Genomic DNA, 27,234 nt, shown 5'->3' with positions numbered 1-27,234 from the left:
GTTTAGGGAACCCACGGCCACTCCTCTGATGACCTTCTGCCACGCCCACCTCCATGTGTTGCCACGCCTCTGATGACCCTCTGCCACGCCCACCTCCAACAAGCCCTCTTGGTGACACTGTGGACTGTGTGTATTGTTGTCTGTACAAGTTTTTGGTGGCAAATGAATTTCCCAATTGGGGATTAATAAAGTTGTCTAATCCAGTGGTTCTCAAACGGTGGTACATGGAGGCACGTGAGATTTAAAAAAGATACATATTTAAAAGTAGCCTCGATTCAAGAATCCTTTAAAAATTGAAATATTGAATATATAAATATTCAATAAAATATAAGTGTAAATTCATAAACTGAATTGTATATATTCTGTATTAAATCGGACACTGATGACACACTTTTTTCAACAAAAGATTCTTTGCGCTGGTTAGCAGGTTCTTGGCTAAAAAAATATTTCACATGGGGTACATCACTGAAAAAAGGTTGAGAACCACTGGTCTAATATAATGAAATAAGACATTAAGGAAGACAAGACATATGCTGTCCACTATGTGTTGGTAGTTTATTTCCCATCTAGAACACATCCCTATTGTGATTGTTGGACTATCAGATCACTTTACCCTCAGAGGAAGCGTTGCATTCACCAGGCTCATATTTAATCTCTTTAGTGTTGGTCCAATGTCAACACTAAATGACTAAATGAGTAGAGACCACGTTGTCCACTTCAATTTGCTCTCAAATCAGATTGGTTCAGCAATGACTGCATACCGCAAGATGAAAGTCTCATTTTAACTGATTTAAAAATGAACAATAAAGTAATAAAGCAACGTGCGTCTGATGAGAGTCTCTCGGCTCCACCTCACTGACCCTGAGACCTGGACAGGAAGGGGGACCCGCGGTCCCGTCACGTCCACATGAGCCACGTGGGGGCGGGAGAAGCAGTCCTCTGTGGCGTGGCGGCTATCAGCAGCTTCCTGCGCCATGGACAGCGATGATGAAAGTATAGAAGAGGTCGTGGAAGGTAAGCACCATCTGCTATCGTGTCCGCGGGGACCGACACCGAAGGTTATGCACGATGTTTCTCGGTGGATTTGTGATTCGGAGTTTTTAAATCTCCACGAGTCGGTCTGTCGCTGGGCCCGCCGCTAACTTCACAGCGCCGGGGACTTTATTTATGCCGGAAGCCCGCTTGACGGGCTCGTTGGGCGGCCTGGGTCATGTTGGTGTCCCGCTGCCGGGTCTTCTGACTCGCGTCGGTGAAGAGCTGTGCTGTTCATTATGGTTCATACTCTTCTCTCTCGTTTCGAACGAAGGGTTCAGGTTGGAAGAGGTGAATAAAGGAAACGCGCGTTATGTGACGTCCTCTCTCTGCTTTATGAAACCCAACACACACATGTTTGCTCGTGTTGTTGTTCGTAGTTATGAGTCGGTAGGGTCTACTAGTGAAAGGCTACAAGTCACGTGCCTCCGGCGGGACTCTAATGCCGTGTTCACACCGGACGCGAATTTGCGGCGCCGCGTCCACCGCGGAAGTTTACTCGCGCGAGTAGAAAGAGGGTGTTCACACCAAACGCGAATTCGCGGCGCGACCAAAGGGGCGTGGCTTAGCTATGTTGCTTGCCTCTGTGAGAGACAAGCGACGAAGCTTTCATTTCCGCTATCGACCATGGAATAAATAACCACTAGTTCTACTTTATACTTGTTGTGGAAGTCCCAAACATGTCGGAACATGAAACGCCCTCGTATTTGGGTTCATAACATCATCCGTAGCCGCACACAGCTCGGTGAATTTCACAGACTCCTCCAGGAACAGTGTAAAATTATACCGATTATGCCACCCACCATAGAAATAACCACTAGTTCTGCTTTATACTTTTTGTGTAAACTCCACATATGTCGGAACATCAAACTCCATGGTGTCTGGGTTCATAATATTATCCGTAGTCCCACAACAGCGTCTCAATGAAGCCGCTGTCAGCGCTGGTTCAGGCGGAGCAGCAGCAGTTTCATTCAGAAACGGGGAGACGGCGGTGGTGATGGGCGGAGCTTCTTAACGCTGATTCTCAACGCTGATTGGCTGCCGCAACTTTGCGTCACGCGATTTCTCCGCCAGACTTGGGAGAATTCAACTCACGTGAATTCGCGCCGCGTCCTTCGCTTTGTTCGCCCCAGGTCAAACGTTCTGTTCGCGCCGCCTCCAACGCGTCTATCTCGCCGCAAATTCGCGCCGCAGCGCGTCTGTGGATTGACTTAACATGTAAACTGGTCGCGCCGCAAATTCGCGTCGCGTCCGGTGTGAACACGGCATAAAGCAGCTCAACATGGTGGCTCTTGGGCTGGTTAAAGTTTACAACCTCTTTGTGACTAATCAGAGGGTTCTAACACATATTTGTAGAAATGCTAAGCTGAGGGAAACTTGAGAGTATATTGCACCTTGTTTACCTTGTTTTATTGTCGCCATACTATTCCTGACAAAGTGAAAAGATCAAAGCTGCCCTTCTGGAGCATTTTAGCATCTTCTGGCTTGTTTTGCTGTTCATCAGATATTCAATGCATTTATTTTATATAGCCCAACATCACAAATACAAGTTTGCCTCGGAGGGCTTTACAATCTGTACACATGACATCCCTATCCCGGGACCTCACATCAGATCAGGAAAAACTCCCCCAATAAAGATAGTAAAAACCCTTTCACAGGGAAAAAAGGGGAAGAAACCTGGGGGAGAGCAACAGGGCAGGATCCCTTTCCCCGGATGGACAGAAGCAATAGATGTCATGTGGCTAGAATGAATCACGTAACAGAGTTACAGCACATTCAATGAATGTGACAGAAATGATTCATATAATGAGTAGTATGCATGGTCCATGATCCAGATAGCCACGACCCATTAAGCAGGAGGTGGTAGACAGGAGGGGCATCCCAGGGGCAGTGGAAGGAGAAAGCAGGGCCATGGCAGCTGGCAGGACCGGTGTTACGGTTTAACAGGCGGCCATGTTAACTAGCGACTTTCGGCCGAAAGAGTCTACTGTTGTCGTCGTTACAGCAGATGTTGAGAATAACAAGAGAACACGTAGTTGTCCTTGTGAATGCCGCATTGTTTAATTCTGCAGTTCAATGTCTAACCTTCTCGTCTAAAGTCTCTGGTCAAAACATACCGGACTAGACGTTGTTGAGTCTTTTCAGGGAAATAATCCACGCGAGTGGAAACGTTGCTTGTTGTTTATGTGTTGAAACAGGAAGTCAGCAAATTGCCTTTCCTTTAAAATAAAGTTGTTACAAATAACACATAATGACTGTGGAGTCTGTTTTGTGCAAATATCTGTCACGTAAATTAGCTCTATAGGACAAGAAAAAAGAAGAGAAAAAAGATATACGTTTAATTAACGGGATTCAAACTCATATCATTGGGTGGAAAAAGATCACAGGTCAGTGGCATTACCACTACACCAGGATAGACATAGTGGATTTTCTTGTGGATTTACAATGAAATCATCTACAACGCAGTCATAAAGGCCATACAATTAAGAATTCAACCAGCCAAGAACACAGATGTGAAACAGTTGAGTTCACTTGAATTTTATAAGGGAAATACATTCTCACAACACAATATGTAAACATGGTGCACACTCAAGGTGAACGAATAATATTTGATACAAAGAGTTTCTTTTTTTTTCATTCTTGTTAGTTGTAAGGCTGTGATTTATACCACTTAATATGTGAATATGACAAACTTAATATGGCCAATGCCCATCTTTGAACAGATGGTAAACGATCACTTATGGGTGTAATGTTTGGGTATTCATACACTTATGACCATATATAATTTATGATTCACATCATAATGTGTTTGACCACATTGACTTTGTCATATATTCACATGGTTTAGGTGTCCCTTATTAAATTCAAGTGAACTCAACTGTTTCACATCTGTGTTCTTGGCTGGTTGAATTCTTAATTTTATGGCTCTGCTTTTCTTGTTCCCTCCTTTGCGTTATTGTCCACATTGTGTATTTTCACCTCATAACAACACCACAAAGATCTGCCTCATTAATTTGTAGTTCTACAAAGACGTTTTGAATGGTCTGACATTAAACAGCTGTCTATTAGTTTGAGAAAGCAGCGATATTGTAAAGTGCTCCGCAGGTCACTTCAACATGCTCCATGGAGTCGCAGTTGGTCGCAAGTTGATCTGGTGGCTCTCTGCCGTTTAAATGTGACTGCTGACTGTGTTGTAGATGATTTCATTGTAAATCCACTATGTCTATCCTGGTGTAGTGATAATGCCACTGACCTCTGATCTTCTTCCACCCAATGATATGAGTTTGAATCCCGTTAATTAAACGTATATCTTTTTTCTCTTCTTTTTTCGTGTACTATAGAGCTAATTTACGTGACAGATATTTGCACAAAACAGACTCCACAGTCATTATGTGTTATTTGTAACAACTTTATTTCAAAGGAAAGGCAATTTGCTGACTTCCTGTTTCAACTCATAAACAACAAGCGACGTTTCCACTCGCGTGGATTATTTCCCTGAAAAGACTCAACAACGTCTAGTCCGGTATGTTTTGACCAGAGACTTTAGACGAGAAGGTTAGACATTGAACTGCAGAATTAAACAATGCGGCATTCACGAGGACAGCTACGTGTTCTCTTGCTATTCTCAACATCTGCTGTAACGACGACAACAGTAAACTCTTTCGGCCGAAAGTCGCCAGTTAACATGGTCGCCTGTTAAACCGTAACACCGGCTCCAGGCCAGTTGCATCAGCAGGGCCATGGTTGCATCAGCAGGGCCAGGGGGAGGACGGGGGTCCTCCCCCTGGTTCCAGGCAGCCACAAATCCATGGAAAAAGAAAGTAGAGTTAGTAATATGCATTGAAGAGACAATCATTTATCCAGAAGGAGAGAAAGACGAGGAGAGGAGGAGCGAAAGAGGAAGAGAAGGAAAGGAGGAGCTCAGTGTATCCTATGATGTCCCCCAGCAGTCTAGGCCTATAGCAGCATATTTAGGGGCTGGACCAGGGCAAACCTGAGCCAGCCCTAACTATAAGCCTGAAACAGCCCTAACTATAAGCGCCATCAAAGAGGAAAGTCTTAAGTCTACTCTTAAATGAGGTGACCGCGCCTGCCCCCCGAACTGAAAGTGGAAGCTGATTCCACAGAAGAGGAGCCCGATAACTGAAAGCTCTAGCCCCCAACTTACTTTTTAACACTCTGGGAACCACAAGTAACCCTGCATTCAGTGAGCGTAATGCTCTCGTGGGGTAATATGACACTATAAGGTCCTTAAGATATGATGGTGCATCACCAGTTAAGGCTTTGTAGGTAAGGAGAAGGATTTTAAATATGATTCTCGATCTTACAGGAAGCCAGTGGAGAGCAGCTAGTACAGGAGTAATGTGATCTCTCTTCCATGTCCTCGTTAGTACACGAGCTGCAGCATTCTGGATCAGTTGGAGAGATCCATGGGATTTACCGGAGCAGCCTGATAATACGGAGTTACAGTAATTCAGTCTTGAGGTAACAAATGCGTGAATCAATTAGGGCTGCAACAACGAATCGATAAAAATCGATTATCAAAAGTGTTGGCAACGAATTTCATTATCGATTCGTTGTGTCGCGCGATTATTATGCCGGGCAATAAGTCGCAGAGAAGAAAAAAAAGAGCAGAGCAGAGCAACTGGCCGGCCAGCGTTTCTGAGATTGGAGTGAGACACGAGAAAAGCCGAGGTTGTGATGTTCTCAAAAATAGAAGATCTTTGACAAGTCAAGTCTTGGCCAATCAGCGTCTTCATGTTCCTCAAACTTGTTTTTAATGGAAGCTAGTCAGCTTGCTATCACGTTAGCTAACGTGTTTGGGTTGTGTATTGTCGTTAAAGTTACGTTATGTTCCGTTACAGTTCAGTCTTGCTTGTAAAAAACCGTAACGTGATGAAACATGCCGTCACCCCCCGGTCTGGTTCAGTTCACGCTGTCACTCGTTAACGTTAAACCGGCACACCGGCGGATCTGGCTGCAGGTTTTTGTTTTTTTTACTCAAAGTAGAATGAAGCAAATCACGTAGTTGGGCTTAGCCAACAACGTGACGTCGTGGTCATAAGAGACCCAGAATGAAAGAGTTTAAGGAAGAGGACGCTCTATATGGAGCAGTACAGCTTCCCTCTGTCCCAGTATTTCATACATATTGATAAAGCAGGGTATGCTAAATGCAGCCTCTGGACGGATCAATTACAGTAAAAAGGGCTCACATTTGGCAGATGTAAAGCATAGATGTGTATGTTTTTAGTGTTAGTCTATTTTGTTGTTTTAATTAACAGCTCAGGGATGTTCAAGGAGTTTCTGAAGATGTTTTGCACTGTCACTTCTGTTTTTGAATAAAGGGTTGGAACTGAACGCTTTTTTTGATAAAAACATTTTTTTATCCGATTCATCGATTAATCAAAAAAATAATCAACCGATTAATCGATTATTAAAATAATCGTTAGTTGCAGCCCTAGAATCAATGTTTCTGCATCGCGTTGAGACAGGATGTGCCGGATCTTTGAGATGTTCCGTAGGTGAAAAAAGGCGGTCCTTGAGATCTGTTTCACGTGAGAGACAAAGGACAGGTACTGGTCAAAAATAACTCCGATATTCCTTACGATGGTGGTAGATGCCAGAGCGATGCCATCCAGAGAAACCATATCATCAGATACTTGATTTCTGAGGTGTTCTGGTCCGAGTAAAATAACTTCAGTCTTGTCCGAGTTCAGCAGCAGGAAGTTGCAGGTCATCCAGGTTTTGATGTCTTTAAAACACGCTTGAAGTTTGGCGACCTGGTGGGTTTCATCTGGCTTGATCGACAGATATAGTTGAGTATCATCAGCATAACAGTGAAAGTTTATGGAGTGTTTTCTGATAATATTGCCTAAAGGAAGCATATATAAGGTGAATAAAATTGGTCCAAGCACAGAACCCTGTGGAACTCCATGGCGAACGGCAGTGGTAACCGAGGCCTCATCGTTTACAAATACAAACTGAGATCGATCTGATAAATATGACTTAAACCAGCTTAGTGCTGTACCTTTAATACCAATCAACTGGTCTAGTCTCTGTAATAAGATGTCATGGTCAATGGTGTCAAACGCTGCACTAAGGTCTAACAAGACCATTACATAGACAAGTCCCCTATCTGATGCAACTAGTAGGTCATTAGTAATTGTCACTAGTGCTGTCTCTGTGCTATGATGCTTTCTAAATCCTGACTGAAACTTCTCAAATAAACTATTGTTATGTAAAAAGTAAACGATTTAGAAGTAGAAACCATTGAAGACAGTTGGTCGAGGTTGATGGTAAAAAATCCATCCAGACACACAGCAGGGCCCACAGCCTCCTCCATGGCCATCCCACCTGAGGATGGACCGGCAGTAGTCGAGGGCAGGAGATTACCGATCCTGTCTCTAATAGCCAGAATCTTACCATTGAAGAAGTTCATGAAGTCATTACTACTGAGGTCTATAGGAATACACGGATCCACCGAGCTATGACTCTCAGCCAGCCTGGCCACAGTGCTAAAGAGAAACCTAGGGTTGCTCTTGTTTTTCTCTATTAAGCCTAGTTTATGGTTCTCCGTCACGTCGACGGCGTAGGTACGCCGTCATTGAGCATTCGAAGTTCTGCGTCGAGGGACCGTGTTGCTCTGCAATTAACCGCCATGCCACCAGGGGGGTGTGCCTGTGTGGTTTCAGGGGTTATAGCCGAATTCCGGTCACAGTAAACAATGGCGACCAAGTTGGAGCGGCTGCATTAAAGTTGGAGCTCATCAATATTGAAGAGCAAATGCTTACATTTGCAAATGTTGAAGCGCAGGCGACAGAGAAGACGTTTGCGGAGGTGGTCTGTACGACCACTACACCGGTCGAGGCTGGGAAAAAGCAACTGCCGGAAATTACGTTCTGAGCGGACCAATCACAGCGCTAACGGTCCGCGTCAACGCAACGCGTAGTTAGGATTTTTTGGAGGTACGCCGTCGACCTGACGGAGAGCCATAAACTAGGCTTTAGTGATGAGTAGTAGGCTCCTCTGGCATTACGAAGGGCCTTCTTATATGTTCTCAGACTATCCCGCCAAACCAAACGGAACTCCTCCAGACCGTTGGAACGCCATATGCCCTCAAGCTTCCGTGATGCTTGCTTTAATGTACGGGTCTGAGGGTTGTACCATGGAGCGAGCCTCCTTTGCTTAATGATCCTCTTTTTTGGAGGGGCTATCGAGTCCAGTGTCACTTTCAATGAGCCAGTAGCACCATCGACGAGCTGATCAATCTGGGAGGGAGTAAAGTTGGCACTGGAGTCCTCTGTTATATTGAGACATGGTCATGAATCAAATACAGAAGGAATTGCTTCCTTAAATCTAGCAACAGCATCGTCAGTTAGACATCTGGTGTAAAAACTCTTGCCTAACACTGTACAATCTGGTAGTATAAACTCAAAAGTTATAAGGCAATGGTCTGATAAAAGAGGGTTCGGTGGAAACGCTACTAAATGCTCCACGTCAATGCCATATGTAAGAACAAGGTCGAGGGTGTGGTTAAAACAGTGAGTCGGTTCCTGTACTCTCTGACAGAAGCCAATCGAATCCAACAATGAGCTAAATGCAACACTAATGCCGTGTTCACACCAAAACAGTTGCGAATTTTCGCAACGCCACTTCGCCTATATCGCGCCGCAGGTGAAAAATTCGCTCTTTGTGGTTAATCCGTTTTTTCGCAACCATCGCTGGGGAAAGGGGGCGGGGCTTATCTCTTTGTCTTGAAAACATTTACTATTTCCTTCATCCACCAGGTAAATAACCACTAGTTCTGCTTTATACTTGTTGAGGAAGTCCCACACGTCGGAACATCAACCACCCCCGTGTCTGGGTTCATAACATTATCCGTAGTCACACACAGCTCCGACTCCTCCAGGACGAGTGTTGGAATGAAGCCGCTTCCAGCGATCCTTCAGCGGACCAGCAGCAGTTTGATTCAGTAACGGCAGGACGGCGGTGATGCCGGGCGGAGCTTCTATCTCCGCGTTTGTAAAAGCATTTACTATTTCCGCCATTCAGCATTGAAATAACCTCTAGTTCTGCTTTATACTTGTTGAGGAAGTCCCACACACGTCGGAACATCAACCACCCCCGTGTCTGGGTTCATAACATTAGCCGTAGTCACACACAGCTCCGACTCCTCCAGGACGAGTGTCTGAGTGAAGCTGCTTCCAGCGCTCCTTCAGCGGGCCAGCAGTTTTAATCAGTAACGGCGGTGATGCCGGGCGGAGCTTCTCAACGCTGATTGGCTTTCGCAACTCCGCGTCATGCGAATTATTCGCTGGAGTTGAAATATTTGAACGCCAGCGAAAAAGCGGCGTTGCGACGCCGTTTCGCTTCTATCGCGACGCCCGGCGAAAAATTTGCTTTTTCGTAACCTAACGCGGCTGTGCATTGACTTAACATGTAATCTGGACGCGCGAATATTTCGCAACTGTTTTGGTGTGAACACGGCATAAGGCTATCATTGCTGATATCCACATGAATATTAAAATCCCCTAAAATAATAACCTTATCAGTCTTAAGGACCAAACTTGACAAACTCAGAAAATTCTGAAATAAATTCTGAGTAAGTACCTGGTGCTCGATATACCACAACAAACAGAATCGGCTGTACTGTTTTCCAGGTTGGATGTGAAAGACTAAGAACAAGGCTTTCAAATGAGTTGCAGTTCAATCCAGGTTTAGGACCCATTAACAGACCCGAGTCAAAAATGGCAGCTACTCCACCTTCTCGGCCGGTGCCTCGAGGAATGTGCATATTAACATGACTTGGAGGAGTAGATTAATTTAGGCTGACATATTCCGCATGTCTCAGCCAGGTTCCAGTAAGACACAACACATCAATATCATTATCTGATATTAATTCATTTACTAATACAGCTTTAGAAGAAAAAGATCTAATATTTAGGAGTCCACACTTAACTCTCCTATCATGTTGCACTTTTGCAATAGTGGTGATAACCTTTATGAGGTTATTTTCTATAACTCCTCTTTTGGTTACTTTTAATTTAATTAAGTTAAGTAGCCTTGGGACAGACACAGTCTCTATAGAGTTAAAGTGGTGCTGCCCTAAAGAAAATGCAGGGAATGCAGAGAAGGGTGTAAGACTACAACTCTGCTTCTGCTTTCTGGTCTGTCATGTACGAGGTCGACCAATAAACTTGGTCATATTTGCAGAAAGGAGATCTGCTCCATCCGAAGTGGGATGGATGCCGTCACCCCTAATCAGACCTGGGTTTCCCCGGAAAGACCGCCAGTTATCTACGAAGCCCACATTGTTTGCTGGACACCACCATGACAACCAACGGTGAAAAGTTGACATGCGGCTATACATCTCATCAGTCACCGTGTTTGGGAGCGGGCCAGAGAAAACTACGGAGTCCGCCATTGTTTTGGCGTAAGCACACACCGACTCCACGTTGATTTTAGTGACCTCCGACTGGCAAAGTCGGGTGTCATTACCGCCGACGTGTATTACAATCTTACTGTATTTACGTTTGTCTTTAGCCAACAGTTTTAAATAGGACTCAACGTCGCCCGCTCTGGCCGCAGAAATACATTTGACTGTGGTCCCTGGTTTCGCGATCTTCACGTTTCTAACAATTGAGCTCCCGACAACCAAAGTTTGTTTCTCAGTGCCGCTGAGTAGCGAGAGGCTATAAACAGGAAGAGGCTGGCGGTGTCCAGAGGACTGCTTAGATACCGGCTTCTTACTCCCTTGTACAGTCACCCAGCGTCCCGGCTGCTCGGGGGCTGCCGGGTAACAGTTAACGTTATCAGAAGCTAGTTGGTCCGCACCGACTATGGGAGTTGGGCTGGCTAACGTAGCTAACGTCTGAGCTTCAATGGTGCGGAGCCGTGCATCTAACCCACTGAGACCTGCCTCCAACCTAGCAAATAAACTACACTTATTACATGTACCGTTATCATTAAAGAAGGCAGGGGAATAGCTATACATGTGACACGCTGAGCAGGAGAGAGCAGTAGAGGGGGAAGACAACGCTAGCTGCTAAGTAAGGTAGCTAACGATTAGCAGAACAAAGAAAGTGAAAAATAGGACAGTTAGATTTAAGCATTGAGTCGCTAAAAGAAGAAGAGAGTCAAGTGTTTAGATGTGAAAGATGTACAGCAGGTGATCAGGCGCTTGTACTGGAGAATTTCACACAATTAGCTCGGTTTAGCTGGAGCTGAGGCAAGTACGTTATCGGCTAGCACATACACACACGGTAAAACCGGAAGTGACGTAATACGCTTACCAGATCAGTCAGCATGCACTACAGAACATCCATATCTGTGTTATCGTAGCTGTACCAACATCAAAAATCTGTTTGTCTCTGCAAATTGAGCAGATATGTTTCTCAGGAGAGATTAAACCAGAGCTAAACTAATGCATATTGATATGCATTTATCAGGTGGCACTGTACATTTTTCGCGATGTGTAGCACTCACTCTATTAGGGCGGCCCCTAAATGAAAGAAATGTGACAGTGGAGAGTCTTTCCAGGGATCATTGATTACTCACAGGTGGCATGAGGAAAGGCTTTAGGCGGACGTACAAACGGATGGAGACACTCATTATGAGGCATCCAACTCCTCTTATAGAACATTTACACGCTTTACTTGACAGTTAGTTTATTGGCATCCAAATAAATTCACAATGCCTTTATTACTTGTTTTATTATTCTTTTATTCATTTATCTTATCATATATATAAATAACTTTACAACATGACCATCATGGGGCTCTGCCTCTCCCACAGCACTGGAGCCCTTGATTGGTCCTTGACTGCATTAACGTACAAAACGGCTACTACACGGCTAGTTTCTTCAAGAATCTGAGTTGAACACCAGACCTATACATATATGTGTGTGTGTAGGTCCACTGGATGAAGATGATCAGCCACACGGGTTCTGCACAGTCACCTATTCCTCCAGTGATCGTTTTGAAGGACACTTCACCCACGGAGAGAAGAACGGCAAGGGAAAGTTCTTCTTCTTTGATGGAAGGTACTGTAAAGATAAAGCCATGATTTATTTATGAGAGTATTACATTTTCAACACAAATGCAGTATTTTGGACATTCAAAAAGCATTTTGAGATGTTCTGTGTGAAGGATGTTCTGCAAAAGGATGCCCGTGTATTAGGACGAGAATTTAATCAAAATATTTCGATTTAAAAAGTCAAAATACAATTCAATTTTCCTGTGAAGTTCCTGTGCATCACATTTAGTTGGAGGTGGGAAAGTTAACAAGGTGAGCAGCCACTGGATGCAGTGGATCAGTCATCTGGCCAGATAACGGAAACCAGAAGTCAAAACAGACCACAGCTGTGTACTGGTCCCAGACAGGGACCTGTGACCAGTACAAGCAGCACTAGTAACAGTAAATGCTAAACAAAAAATGCATGTATTGTTCTTGAAGCAGCTGTTTTCTTATAGTGTTCTGACTGTATTCTGAAAGTGTCATCATATCAATATTTTAATCTTGGAATATTACAACTTTGATCTCTAGATGTTTTTTTTTCTCAGTATATTACCTATCTTTTTTTAAACCTTTTTAATCTTGAAGCTTTTTTCTCAACATATTAACTTTGAATGTTGGAAAAATACTTTTTGAATCATGTAATATTACTCTGTTAATCTCATATGGCATTTTCTGTGGATATTACCACTTTAATCTTAAATAAAGTAATACCATATTACCTCTTAATATCTTTAATATATATATATATATATATATATATATATATATATATATATATATATATATATATATATATATATATATATATATATATACACACACACTTGATATATTAATCACAATTGTTTTCTTCTTTTAATGTTGTCACTTTTTTTCCCAGAAATCACAACTGTTTTTCTTATAACATTTTATAACTTTGTTCTCAAACTCTCAACAATGGCCCTATTATTCAGTCTGTATTTCATTGTAATATTATACATCCAGAGTTAGTTTATAGACAGACGTGTGTGTGTGTGTGTGTTTACACACATTACATGAATACTCACCAATAAGGTGATTGACTCTAGTCTGAATCGCACCTTCTGTGTCTCCGTAGTGCACTGGAGGGTTTCTATGTAGACGATGCCCTGCAGGGCCAGGGTCTGTATACGCATGAAGATGGAGCTGTCCTCCAAGGGACATATGTGGATGGAGACCTCAACGGACCCGCTCAGGAGAGCGATGCAGAGGGCCGCCTGGTGTTCAAGGGCCAGTACAAAGACAACAACCGCTGTGGGGAATGCTGGATCTACTACCCTGTGAGTCAGCGCAGTGCTCACTGCAACACAGTTACATGACAGTTACATGACTTCAAGCCCCTCTTAGGCCCTACTTCATATGTAAAGTAAATGAACGGTCTATGTTAACTGTCTGTGTTGTGCATGTTGGTGTGTACTGTGGTGCGCTAGGATGGAGGCTGTGTGTTTGGGGAGGTGAATGTGGACGGGGAGATGACTGGTGACTCTGTAGGGTACATCTACCCTGACGGACACACGGCTTTCTATGGCAGCTTTGTGGATGGAGACATCATTGAGGCTCGCCTTGCCAACCTGATCATCACCGCCAGCGGAAGGCCGCGCTTCGAAATCACACCCAACAGTAAGGAGCTCAAGGATCAGAGAGAGAGAGTCCTTTTTTAAAGGGCTATTTGGCCCAGTATAAACGATACAGTTGACACAATTTGGTTGTCATTGAATATTTCATCATAGAGCCAAAACCTCATGTTGAATCGTGACGTTCTGCAGTGAACTGCAAGTTGATCAGCAGCTCATCAACATTCATGAGGTTCTTTTATGTTGACCATTTCTGGTTGAATGTGGGCGTGTTGAGGAACAAGCTGTGCACATTTTCAGGTTGATTTGGGATTTACAAAAGGAAATTATGCACCGGCAGGTGTACTGTACGCAAGGTTTCATAAATCCGAATATGTTTTGGTGTACAACCATTTCCTCATTTGTGCGTATGCAAACATTTAGAGTGGATTTCACTCACTGTTTTATATTGAGACCCCTGGTTAATATTGTTAACTTTTTTCTTTAGTTCTAAATGTAGACATGTGGACACTAGCATGACTTCCTCTGTTTTTAAGGTCCCGTATACTCGTACGACAAGTCCACGTCCACATGCATCACGGCCCACGCTCTGCTTCCGGACCCTTATGAGAGTGGACGGTACGTGAGCTTCTTGCTGCCTGATGAATGAGTTCAGCATCAGAAGTGTAATGTATGTGAGCCCTTCAGGACTGGTCTTCATCTAGTTTCTCTGCGTCAGGGTGTTTGTGGCAGACTCTCTGATCCGAGGAGCAGGAGAGGGCCTGTTTGCCCAGGTGGACGCGGGGCCCGACACTGTGATGGCTTTTTACAATGGAGTCCGCATCACACACTCTGAGGTACGCTACAGCGCTCCTGTAGACGCCTGCAAGGACTCATTTAGAAACATAGAATGGACCGATTGGAATATCTATAATATCTGTGTCTATAGTAATAGAAAAAAATCATTCTCATATTAAATGTAAATAAAGTAGTTAACAGGGGAGCAGAAACATTTTTAATTGTTTGTTAAATTGTTGCAAATAGCAAAAATGAACAGTGGTTAAAATAGATGGCTAAAAGTAATCACTAAATGATTAAAATTGTTAACTTAATATGATGCATACATGATTGAAATCTTTAGCTTAGGTAATAACATTTGAAATGGTTAGCTTATAGTAATAGATAAGCAGTTTAAATAGTTATATAGAGCAATATGACATTCAGAGCATTGATAACTATTTGTAATAGTAACTAACTATTTGTAATAGTAACTAACTAACTTAGGCTCCAGAATCAACTTGAAATGAAAGTTTATTGTAGTAACTTTAAAGTAATGTATAAGACAGCTGGTCTGAACACACACACACACACACACACACACACACACACACACACACACACACACACACACACACACACACACACACACACACCCAATGCCACAACCCTCCTGTGGCGACTCAACCCGGTCATGGAATCTCCGTAAAAACTCTGGAAGAATGGATTTAGTTCCCCTTTTTAATATAATGAATACATGTTTTAAATAGTTAGCTAAACGTATTGGATGAATCAGAAAACATTGCCACCCTTCTTGTTAAACTCTTGGTCTCTGTTCTCCCCAGGTGGACAGCAGAGACTGGGCACTGAACGGGAACACCATCTCATTGGACGAGGACACAGTGATCGACGTCCCTCAGCCATCCGACCAGACGGAGAGATACTGTGCCTCTCTCGGTCACAAGGCAAACCACTCATTTATCCCCAACTGCAAATATGACACGTGAGTACCAACAGTCAGAGCCGGGGAGGGAAGAGAGTCGTGCATTTTCAAAACGGGACTGAGTGAAGGGTCAATTCTTGATTTTGAAAACAATGGTTGAAACAAAGCTCACTGCAAGCTTCATTTTCCCGCAGTGTGCCTTATGAAAAGAAAAGTGGCAACAAGTGGTGTACTATAACTAAAGCGGTGTCCTATCACATTGCTAAAGATATGGTCCCTGTTGCAACTGTGGAACAAGTCGGATTCAGAAAGCTACTGAAAACTATGGACCCGAGATATGAGCTTCCCAGTCGCAACTACTTTGCACGAGAAGCACTGCCACAAATGTATACCGAAGTCAGGCAGAGCCTTGCTGACCGGCTCGCTAACGTGACCCATTTTGCATTGACCAGTATTATGTGGTCGAGCAGGACGTGTGAGCCTATAGATAGTCTGTTTTTTGTGCAACTGGTTGAGACTGTTCAGATAAGAAATTGAGTTAACAAAAAGGTAATCTCAAGCTGATGTTTAAATAATAAATATATTTATTTCAGAAAAAGATTGGCCTATTTTATTTTATAGGCTATTTTTATTTAAGATATTTTTTTATTTAAATGTGCACCTTACGGAGCTTTGATTTAAAAAATGGTACTCCTGTTGTTATACAGTGTTTATGTTTAAATTTTAATGTTATTTGAACAGCTGAGCATTTATTCATGTACCAGATGAAGAAACCTGTTTATTATTTATTCATTTGATTTTGCAACTGTTCACTGAAATAGCCGGTTTCAATAAAACTACTTGTGACATGTCATATTTGGCTTTGACTTTGACTGAATATTTGCTCTCACTTTGCAGAATAAATATCGGGATATATATCGTATATCGATATTCAGCCTAAATATATCGGGATATGACTTTTGGTCCATATCGCCCAGCCCTACTTCAATTACTGACTAAATCAAAGGGATTTTATAATCCTCCAAAAAATAAGAATCATCGTGTATTTGTGATCTTAGAGTGAATCCATTTACAGTAAAGATTATACAGCTGGTGATCCTAAGCAAAGTAATCGCACTTCCATCTAAAACGGAAGTGACACACACAGGTTCTGGGGACAAATTCAATTGACTCATAATAATCTTATGAGTCAATAAGATGTATGTTTTTGCCAATGTGACTTCTTCAATCTCTTCTATGGCCTCCACCCTTGAGCCAATTAAACATTGGTCTGGACTTTTAGACACAGGTTGCTAATACATTTCGCATAATCTTTGATATTTGCTCTGCATTATCATAGTTTACTACAACAGTAAGACTTTGAACTTGCATAGAGGAAGGCACGACTCATCTCTGCATGAAATTTGTTAATGTAACCTAAAATATTCTAATTGAATTACATTCTTTAATCAAAATTGTACATTAAGGAATTAAATGAATAATCAGTTGGAAAAATAAATACACAAATTCTCTCTTTCGGTATACTCATGTACAGTGTCCTTTTCTTTTGCCAAACGCGTGTTCCTGTCCCTGCAGGTGAGTGTGATGGTGGTCGCAGCCGGACTCTCCTGTGTGACTGCAGTGTTTGTATCAGGTTACGCCTGTCTGACACTGTCCTACGGGGAGGAGGACAAGGAGGTCTTCCACCACCACGACAGTCCTCAAGTGGTAACCATCACACACAAACACATAGATGCACTATCACAAGAGATTTCCTTTGGGTGATACCAAATGTTTTATTCAGTGAATCATGTGTCGACCATCCTCAAAGTGATCAACTTGGTAAACAAGGTTGTAATTAAATACATGAATACTGCCCAATCATTGGTATTGGATGTGAATGTTATTAGTAACACCTGTGATTTTCCTGCTGTCAAAAACTACACTGATAATATATTGCCTATAGTAAAGATGCATATGAATACCTGGCCCTAACAAAAACAAACTAAAACTTCTGTAAAACTAAATATATAAAAACGAAACAAAACCTTTCCAAAAAAACGAGCAAACCCACTTAAAAATAACTTAAAGTAAACTAAAATGAAATAGAAATGGTCTACAATGTCTTGGAGGACTTAAAGACTTCTTTTCCACAAAGGGTGGGCCCTGTTGTTCTGGTCTTTAGGGTTGGAGAAGAAAACACAGGAATCCTCTGCTGGTCTGAGGCATTTATTTCTGCTCAACTGCAACTTCCACTGTGCATTCAGTTGAAATGTAAGCGCTAAACTAACTCTTCCACCACTCTCTCTCAGCTCACTGATCCCTGCACACACACACAGGCTCTGCTCTTCTCTAAATGGCCCACGCTCCTCTGACAACAACTGATCTGGATCGGGCCTTTTTCACCTTTTTGCATCCGCCTCCGTAGTTCTTCTTTCACCTGGTTGCAATTTGCAACCTCCCTGCTAGATGACACTAGAGCCTTCACGCTGGACCTTTTTAAATACTTGCTTTGATTTAAAAAAAAAAAGTTCTTGGCATTATTAGTTTTTAAGCTAGTGTTAGAAAGTTAAACAGGTCATACTTCACTCTCTATTAGGGATTTCATAGTGTTGTGAGAATATCACACCATTGCAATTGTATTTACTCAAGTTTCTCGACTCCATTTTAAGCTGCATTTTATAAGATTTTAATTCACCTTTCCCCAATAGTCTGTGTCGTGGCCATTTGTCCAATAAATCCCAAACAAACAAATCAAAGGGCCACTGACACACTGTGGGTTTGTGGTTTATGAAGGCAAAAGCATGCATTGCATTGAGTTCAGGGTAGGACATTTACAGATTTCTTTGGGGCAAATTTTGCCCCCACTGACCATGGGCCTTAAAAAAAAAAAAGTTTTTGAAACTTGTGAAATAACATGTAACCTTTGTTCAAAAATAATAAATATACTTATTTAGGCTTACAGTATATGAACAATTGTCATTATATGGCAATACTAACATTATTAGGCAGTAGTCTACAGATTCAAAGTGTTTTCAAGAAACAGAAATCAGACAATCATATTCAATTGTATTCTTATTTCTTTGTGGTTATTTATTGTTATTAAATGTTTTAAACTACTATTAACAATAGTATGTTTTTCTTTTGTATAATTCAAAATTATATTTATATCAGGTGCTTGTTGAGGTGAATACCATTGTTCCGAAAAGAGGAAGAGCGGTCGCAGAAAAGATTAAAGTTGTCAATAAAGCCCACGTTGTGGGTCCTGCAGGCGGATCCACGGCCGAGTGTGGGGGTTGGACCACTGATAAAAACGGACAGTTCATGGCTGTTTTTAAAAGTGTCAATTATTCTTTTAATCAGTTTTGGTCAACTCTGACTGTTGGAGGCCTGTATCGTTGATGCTCAGATGAATGATAATTCTGAGCTGAGAATTTTGAGGGGTCTTTGCCAAATCTTTTAAAATTATTTGTCTCTTCTAATTTTCACCCAAATGTATTTTCAAAGTATAAAATGCCCAGCAGTATTGATTAATTAAATGGAAAAATATGTATATGAATTGCCATTGATACCTGGTTGTTTCTGGTAATAATAAATAAACAAACAAATATGTATACATACTCACACACACACAAGTCTGGGGATGGAATTTGATTCCAGATCATCACATTTAGGACTAGGCTACTTGAAAAATGATTTCTACATTCTTTGTCATTTGCTCAGACGTTTGTGCTTCATCGGATGGTGAAGGGGGCCAACGCCACCATCCTGCTGACCTGCACCATCGGCCTGGCTCTCTCCTCTCTCATCGCCTACGTGGGCTGCCGGAGTCTTCCCTGCTGTGGCTGCTATGATGCCAGAACCGGATTGGTATAACAGAACGCAGTCACCACAAATGGCTTTAAAATGAGTTACTGTTGCTATGCCTGTCAAGCTGTCTGTCCGCCACTGCACAGATGCTTTTTCATCTGGTAACGGTGGGAGGTATGCCATGCAATAATCAAGTAGTTATTTCGAATAACTGTAGAAGAAAGCAGCCTCTGTCACAGGGGGCTTGCATCAGCTACAGCTTGCTAGCTAATTGAGCTTACGTTAGCTCCATGAGTTGGTTAAACTCCATCTGCAGCTGACTCGTTTTAAAGGGTCTTGTATGGTAAAAGATTAAGGCTAAAGCTGCATGTCTCAGACAAAATGAATAATGGTCTATGTCGAAGACAATGTTCTTGTATTGTAGTGCATAGCTAGTTAGCCCTCGTATTATGAAAAACACAAGCTCAGACGTCATTCCTCTCCAACGTAACCATGTTCATTTTGATGGTGTTGGGAAGTCAAGATTAAGGTCATTTATGCTTCCTTGTTATTATTGTCAGGCAGCGTGTCTCACTTTTAATTTTATGAGTGAAAAAGCTTTGAGTAAAAGCCTCGGTTATGCTTTCCCACATAGACGTTGGCATGGGCATTGGCTAACGTGCAATCGCAACGAGGAAACGTTTGTATCTTAATACTCCGTGGAGGGTTCTCCTCGTGGCAAGTCAACATTTTCAAAGTTGTCAACATTCACAACCCTTGCATATGCAGCAAGCATAAATCATGTCATCTAGCCTAACGCTAGCTAGAATTGGAAAGTCGCTGTTTGAAAAAAGGCAACCGTATACTTCGAACACCATAATCACAAAGATACCTTTATTCTGGATATGCTGGGGAATATGTGGAACCACTTATGTGTTTTGTTCATGTTCTGCTTCCACTTGACAAAGTGCAGGGCTTTTTCCCCTCTTGCTAGAAAAGAGTGATCTTCTATATCTACATGGATGTGATTCTTTTGTTTTGTGTGTGTGTGTGTTACAGGACACACTTGTTCCTCAGTGTGACCCGGGTGACACAGAGATGGTTTGTACATGGCAAGGTACGTAACTAATGTTAAATGTTGTCTTTAATTGCCTGTGGCTGGCTGTGATGGGAAGATCGGTGGTTCAATACTCAACTCCTCCAATCTGCTTGGAAAAGTGTCCACGGGCAGGGTACTGAACCCCAAATTGTTCCTGACCATCGGTGTGTTTGTGCTGAATTAGTTTAGATCCTGATGCGCAGGTGCCACTCCCATCAGTGTCTGACTGTGTGTACGAATGGGTGAATGTTGACATGTAGTGTACAGTGCTTTGAGTGGTCGCAAGCAGAGGTGTCAAAAGTATTCACATCCATCACTCAAGTAGAAGTATAGATACTAGGGTTTAAAAATACTTCTGTAAAAGTTGAAGTATCAACTCAAGCTTTTTACTTTAGTAAAAGTGTAAAAGTACTGGTTTAAAAACGACTTAAAAGTATAAAAGTAATGTAAGAGGAATGTTTTTTTTTTCCATTAAGGACAAACTCTTAATCCGCGTCTCTGGGGCCTATAGTGCACTACCCCACCTCCCTCCCCCAAAACAATCATTTTATAAAGGCCATAATGACTATAATGTTTTAAAATGTTATGTTGAAAAATGTGGGATGCACTAGGCTACCCGTTTCAGCTGCATATATGCCCATTTAAAATGATCACATTTTATTACAATGCAAATACATTAAAGTACCATATGTGTACTACTGAGCATTAACATGCGTTTCATGGAGCGGAAGACATGATAACTAGTTGCCTATAAGTATTGTAATAGTGCAAAATAGGCGGCGGCGGCGACTCCGACACAAACACTTAAAGCTGTGGTTCTCAAACTTTTTCTGTAAATAACATAATTGTGTGACTCATCTGTGCTTTTATAAATAACAGAATAAAGAAAATTGCAATCACTTTCAAGTAAAATCAGATTGCCCCAACAGACAATGTTTTGTGTAAGTTCTATCTGTGCAAAAAACTACTCATATTTAGTTACTACTAAATAGCTCATTGTGGAAAACAATAAGCTTTTAATTTTTTTGCCAAACAAAACAGAATGAGTGCAGATATGTGAGCCATCAGGTTGTATCAGTATTAATGGCTGCAGTGAACTGCTTTCCTCGACACATATGAAATAAATGGGGGTTATAAATGGGGTTGTAGATTTAATACGGCCTCTCTCAATTCATGCTCAATATTGAGCTTAGATCTGTTTTTTTATTTTGAGAAACGCAACAGCAGGAAAAGACGAGCTCACGGCATCGCGTCAAATTGCGCATGCGCAAGCGTAACCTGTTAACGGCGTACCGTAACCATTTACCCGAAAGTACAGGCATTTGTCCATGTATTTATTAATGACTTAGTTTTATATCCGTGTACTTTGTACTTTTGTAATATGTGAAGCCAGCAGCTCATTGTTGGTAACGAGCACTTTGGCTCGTTTCACCTGGAGCAAGAGAGCTGCTCCGGTGCGAGGAGAACTCCGGTGCTCCTCACAGGAGAGCTGCTGTTGCATCTTCACCCTGGGAGCGTTTAAAACGCAGATATAGCGGTATACTTTTCACGTGACATATTTTTCGACGCTCTCTGTCCGCTGGTGTGTGTGCTCAGCGCTCACCTGTGTGTGCGCGCGCACGTATCTGTGCACAACGGGGCGGAGAGGTTTTTTGTGTGTGTGTTTTTGAACGATGACAAGCCGGGGTGAGAACAAACCAAAATTAAATAGTAACGAGGCTATTTTTTAAATGTAGGGAGTAGAAAGTACAGATATTTACGTGAAAATGCAAGGAGTAGAAGTAAAAAGTCGTCTGAAAAATAAATACTCCAGTAAAGTATAGATACCCAACATTTCTACTTAAGTAAGGTATTTAAGTAAGTATTTGTACTTCGTTACTTGACACCTCTGGTCGCAACACTAGAAAGACACTAAATAAATGCAAGTCCATTACCCAAATTAATCCTTGCGCCTAGTTGCTGCTGATATTACTGTGTTTGGCAGTGTTGTTCTCCTAACAGTCGAGTGATGCAGTTTTCCTGTGTCCAGCAGGAGATGATGACCGGCTTTTCAACTGCCCTGCTCAGCCCACTGACCAGGGCATCAAGGAGGAAGAGGAGGGTCCTTCCAAACGGCCTCCATATAGCAGACTGACCTGACACACAGCCAACATTCTCATTGGTTTTCTCCATTCCAGAGAGGTGGGGGATGGATTATGTTTCCTTAGAGCTGTGCCTTCACATTTCTTAATTTTTGGATGGATGGAATGTTATAAATGTTATTAGATATAAGTCGCTTCTATTCTTGGTAAGCCCGAGCACTTTGGACTGTGGCACCGCCTTTATTGCTTCTTGACCAACGGTTTCTGTAGCCAAAATCATTCAAGCCTTGCCAGAGTTGAATACATGTGTATGAATGACTGAAATGCCTTATCCACTGTATGCTGTGTGAAAGTGAGCTATGTTCACAATATATAAATCCAAGATATGTGTTTGATTAATAAAACCTTTTTTAAAGAGATCACAACATTTTGAAATGTTCAGGGTAGTTTATTGCATGACAACCATTGCAACTACTTGTCCTGCGTAGTTTCATTCATTAGTGACTTTGTGAATTGATACCATTCTGTAAATTTCGATTTCTGGGCATTTGCAATGAGCAATACATTTAGCATTATGCGTTAATGGCTTCAGTGAAGAAAAGCCAAAGAACATTATAGGTGTGAAGATGGACGGGGCCATTGACTCTTTAAGAACACAAGAAAGCAGCAAACGGATCAACAGATCAAACAAACTACTTTCCTGTCACATCGCTGCTGAGCCTCAGATGTAGTTAGTATAGCCTGTCTCTGTGCTCGTTTTTTTATATTTCATCTGTGTGCATAGCCTCTGAACAGAGTCCTGAGACAAGGCCATTTGGTTTGATACAGTAATGTACAGCGTGATTTAGCAGAGAAGCCACAGGACCAGCTGGGGCCACTGCACACATCTCCAAGCACTAATGCAAAGCAGCAACCTTACAGACAGCTTTTATCATACAATGTTGTTTTACAAGCTTACATACAGGACAAGTGTAGGCCTCCGTGTACATGTAGAGGTGTGCACTACAAAGCCTTACAGGTTGAGAGGTATGTGTTTCTTGTTCTATTCAGCTAGCCTACACAGTACTAATCTGTACTCGTTTACAAATCGGGCTACTTTTGTTGCCTTTCATACAAGGAAAAGGAAACAGAGAAATACAACTAGCAAAGACAATTCCCTCTAAATTCCATTTCCAAGTTCCTAACAGATTCCCTTTGCATCCTTTATCATAACATTCACAGACAATCCCTGGTAACACACTTTCCCCATCACTAATAGCACTTTTCCACCAAATTAACTTCCATCGTAGCAAGATGGCAGCTGGCATTGATTGCCTCAAGCTTTTGTTCTATTATCACAGATGTTTTTTTTTTTATCCCAAAAACAATGATGACAATAAGACTATTTCACACTTGACTTCAATCTGTAGAATATAATACTGCCACCGATGTATGTCATCATGGTCCACACTTCATGGAACGATTATTTTTTTTGTTGGTCAAAGTGCTGCGAACACAACTCGTTCCATGTTGTGGAAGAGCGGCGGTCACCCACTGCATGAGTTTTAAAAAAGAGCAACAAACTTGAGCTTTACAAAAAGGTACCAACCATCAAAAGTAGGGGTCTTAAACTGGTGGCAAGAATTTGTTGTTGGCCACTGAAGCAAGCGGTGAACAAAACCGTGACCAGTGTCTGAAGAGCAGCGAGAAGCTTCCAACTGCACTTCAGTCAGTGATTGAGTTTTCCCTTCAGATTCTAGAGGAGTATGACAATCTAGATGAGATTAAGCTATTTCCCCATGTTGCTCTTCAGTAGTATGAATATTTTTTACCGCTACTCTTCTTGCCCCCTCAATCAACTGCATCAGTTCAGTGAGCTTGCTAAGCATGTTTTCATGTTAAGCATAACCAAGGCTCGGAGGAACCCAAAGTTATGACCACTGATAGCAGCAAATATGCTTTTATGGGCGGGTCCCAGTTTTTGGTGTTAACATGCAATACGTTGAGCATATTTTTTGAAGGAAATGCATTCAACAGGTGTGTGTTGTGTGTTTTGATGAGAAACACTGAATGTAAACATTACTGTTTGTTTACAAGAAAAAACAGTTGGCAACCTCAATGGATGAATTTAAACCAAATAGATTGCATTATATTATATATAATGTGTTGTGATAATATATTGTATTATAAATCATAGTGAAGCTCTCTATGGCACCTCCCTCTCAGCCCATGAAGATAAGTGAATTGAAACATAATGAAGGAGGAACACTGAATTAGAATCTCTTTTTTGGCCCCTTGAAGTTCATTTCAGTTCATCCATGGACCAATGATAGATTTTGGTAGTCCAAAACAACATCCATACTGTAAATACTATCTCAAACCCATTCAAAGTAATTTATAAAGTTAAGCAAAGGCATTGGGAAAACAGTAGGTTTCTCTAATGCCTAATTTTCTCTTTGTACTGATTGTGAAGCCATTTGGCTAGATCAATTCCTCCTTCCCCTCTCACTTGTGCAGCCTCAGGCTGAAGGAGTCTCCCTCAGCAGCTGCAGCCCCAGCTCCTGGCCCCATCACCCCCATCATCCCTCCCCCTGCTCAGGTTGATGGTACCCACTGATCCCCCGGGTGGCTGGCTCAAAACCAGAGGCTTTTGAGACTTCAGCTTGTGGGCCACAGTCATAAAAATCGCCTCAACGTGGTCACTGTTTCCTCCGCCACTGCTTCCATCTCCCTGGCTGTTTGGGTTCTTTGCAGACGTCTCAAACAGGGGCATGGAATGGGCGTCGGCAAACTGTTGCGCAACGTCTGTGCCCACTTGAACGGAGTCTTGAAGGTCGCACTTGTTTCCAACTAGGATTCTGGGTACTTCGGTGCCCAGCGCGTGCTGCTTGCACTCCTCAATCCACGCTGGGAGGCTGCGGAAGCTGGTGGCGTTGGTCACGTCGTAGACGAAGACAACAGCATGCACATTGCGGTAATAGTGCTGCACCATAGACTTCCTGAAGCGTTCCTGACCGGCAGTGTCCCACAGCTGGATCTGTAGGGGGGACAGTTTGGAAATGGATCAGCAGTTATGTATCATATATAGGGATGCACCAATATGGTTGATACAGAGTACCGATCCTGTTCCTTTTCTCACTTTGTAAAACAGACTGTAACAAATTAATAAATGGATATGTTCTGAATGGTTATTCATCATTGAAATAAAATCACACACCAGCAATTTGGTAATAATGCAGCAACAAATTATTCAAAACAAACATTACAATTCAGGTTATATACAATGTATAATGTAGAATTTAACTGAATAGATCAACCCCATTGTCACAATACTGATCCAGCAATTTAGGTCAGTATCAATCCGATATTCCTATCGGTGCATCGGGACCATCAGAAGACCCAAACCAACAATAATGTGCTGTAACTCTGTCACGTTGTTCATTCTGGTCACATGACCTCTATTGCTTCTGTCATCCTGATAGAGGATCCTCCTCTGTTGGTCCCCTGAAGGTTTCTTCCCTTTTTCTCCGAGTTAAATGTTTGGGAAGTTTGTTTGAGGAGTCCCAGGACAGAGGATGTCATACGTGTACAGATTGTAAAGCCCTCTGAGGATAATTTGTGATTTTGGGCTTTACAAAATAAAATGTATTTAAATTAAATGAAATTGAATAATTTAAATCTAATGCCGGGCTGCACGGTGGTGTAGAGGCTAGCGCTGTCGCCTCACAAGAGGGGCCTAGGTTCGGAAGGTCCTTCTGTGTCGAGTTTGCATGTTCTCCCTGTGTCAGCGTAGGTTCCTCTCCGGGTTCTCCAGCTTCCGAAAGACATCAGCTCAGGTTAATTGGACTCTAAATGTCTCGTAGATGTGAATGGTTGTCTGTCTCTGACAAACTGGACACCTGTCCCTTCACATACATAGATATATGTATGTATCTGTATTCTCTTTTTTATTCTATTTTATTATATAAAATTTAAAAAAAGAAGCCTCCTGTGGACAGGTAGGAAATAAGCATTTCACTATATACACTTAACACAGTGCATCTGTTTTTTGTTTGTGCATACATGTATGCTATGAATTCTAATGCCACTGTGACATCCACACCAAATAAATAAAGTCAAGTCACCCAATGTCAGCTGATCGGCTCCAGTGCTTTGGATAATGGAATGGAATTCTAATCTAATACTAAAGTCTGATATAATGGACATGAATCTGTGCCATAGAGCTCCATCGTTGTCCAGAAACTATTAAAAACACACATTGTTGGCTTTTTCATGGCATATGTTGACAATAAGGAAAAACTCACTAAGAAAACTTCCCACCAAACCCCACACAACAATGTAGAAATTAAAATGCTATTTCTAAAATGCTCAGGATCAGAAGCTGCTGTTTGGATTTTAGCTGTTCGTGAGGTGACGTGTCTCCCACTATCGGGAGGGCAACACCACACTCGAGGTCCCTGTTGGCTACAGAGGGTCGCCGGTACTCGTCCGGCTGGTGCCCGGCTCGTGGCCCACAGACTGCTGACAGGAGCACACCTTGATCTTCTCGCAGTCGAAATCCACCAGCCTCTCCCTGAAGTCCACCCCGATCGTGGCCTCAGTCTTCTCGGGGAACTTCCCCGCACAGAATCGGTAGGTGAGGCAGGTCTTCCCGACCCCGGAGTCCCCGATCACGATGATCTTGAAGATACGGGTCCTCGCTGGAGGAAGAGTCGAGCTCGTCAGAGAGCTAGACAAACCCACCGACGAGCCGCACTCCGCCATGTCAGAGCGACAGGCCGGAGGAGAGCAGCTTCTCTGCGGCGGCGGGACTACGGGAAGCGAGAGGCCCTCTCTGTCTGTCAGAATACGCGAATAATCCACAACATGGACTCGACGTGCAAATATTGTCAATATACGTACAGCGTATGTATTTTACAGTAAACAAATGCCTCGTTGTACAGGAAAGTGTTTTCTCTCGCGAGATCA

General features: G+C 42.4%; 2 protein-coding genes across 2 annotated transcripts; one reads left to right on the top strand and one right to left on the bottom strand.

The window, feature by feature from the left end:
• Positions 1 to 663: 663 nt before the first annotated feature.
• setd7 (SET domain containing 7, histone lysine methyltransferase) lies at positions 664 to 17,017 on the top strand. Its single transcript, XM_079228673.1, has 8 exons — positions 664 to 1,014; positions 11,944 to 12,073; positions 13,145 to 13,346; positions 13,497 to 13,686; positions 14,177 to 14,258; positions 14,359 to 14,476; positions 15,242 to 15,399; positions 16,915 to 17,017. The coding sequence occupies exons 1-8, from the start codon at positions 975 to 977 to the stop codon at positions 16,916 to 16,918; spliced, it is 924 nt and encodes a 307-aa protein (XP_079084799.1). The 5' UTR covers positions 664 to 974; the 3' UTR covers positions 16,919 to 17,017.
• A 5,717-nt stretch (positions 17,018 to 22,734) lies between these two features.
• rab33ba (RAB33B, member RAS oncogene family a) lies at positions 22,735 to 27,030 on the bottom strand (the record flags this gene model as incomplete). Its single annotated transcript, XM_079229005.1, has 2 exons — positions 22,735 to 25,303; positions 26,803 to 27,030. 2 exons carry the CDS (start codon positions 27,028 to 27,030, stop codon positions 24,806 to 24,808), a joined length of 726 nt encoding a protein of 241 aa, XP_079085131.1. The 3' UTR covers positions 22,735 to 24,805.
• Positions 27,031 to 27,234: the final 204 nt, after the last annotated feature.

This window comes from Taurulus bubalis, assembly GCF_910589615.1.
Source record: "Taurulus bubalis genome assembly, chromosome: 13".
Taxonomy (NCBI): Eukaryota; Metazoa; Chordata; class Actinopteri; order Perciformes; family Cottidae; genus Taurulus; species Taurulus bubalis.
Note: the sequence above shows the minus strand (reverse complement) of the source record. Positions and strands in the feature narration are given on the sequence as shown.

What these genes read in the sequence shown, in the direction of transcription:
- setd7 (XM_079228673.1), top strand. Translation starts at nt 975, where the DNA reads ATGGACAGCGATGATGAAAGTATAGAAGAGGTCGTGGAAG. An exon ending in TATAGAAGAGGTCGTGGAAG is followed by an intron (nt 1,015 to 11,943) that starts GTAAGCACCATC and finishes GTGTGTGTGTAG; the next exon opens with GTCCACTGGATGAAGATGAT. An exon ending in AATGCTGGATCTACTACCCT is followed by an intron (nt 13,347 to 13,496) that starts GTGAGTCAGCGC and finishes GTGGTGCGCTAG; the next exon opens with GATGGAGGCTGTGTGTTTGG.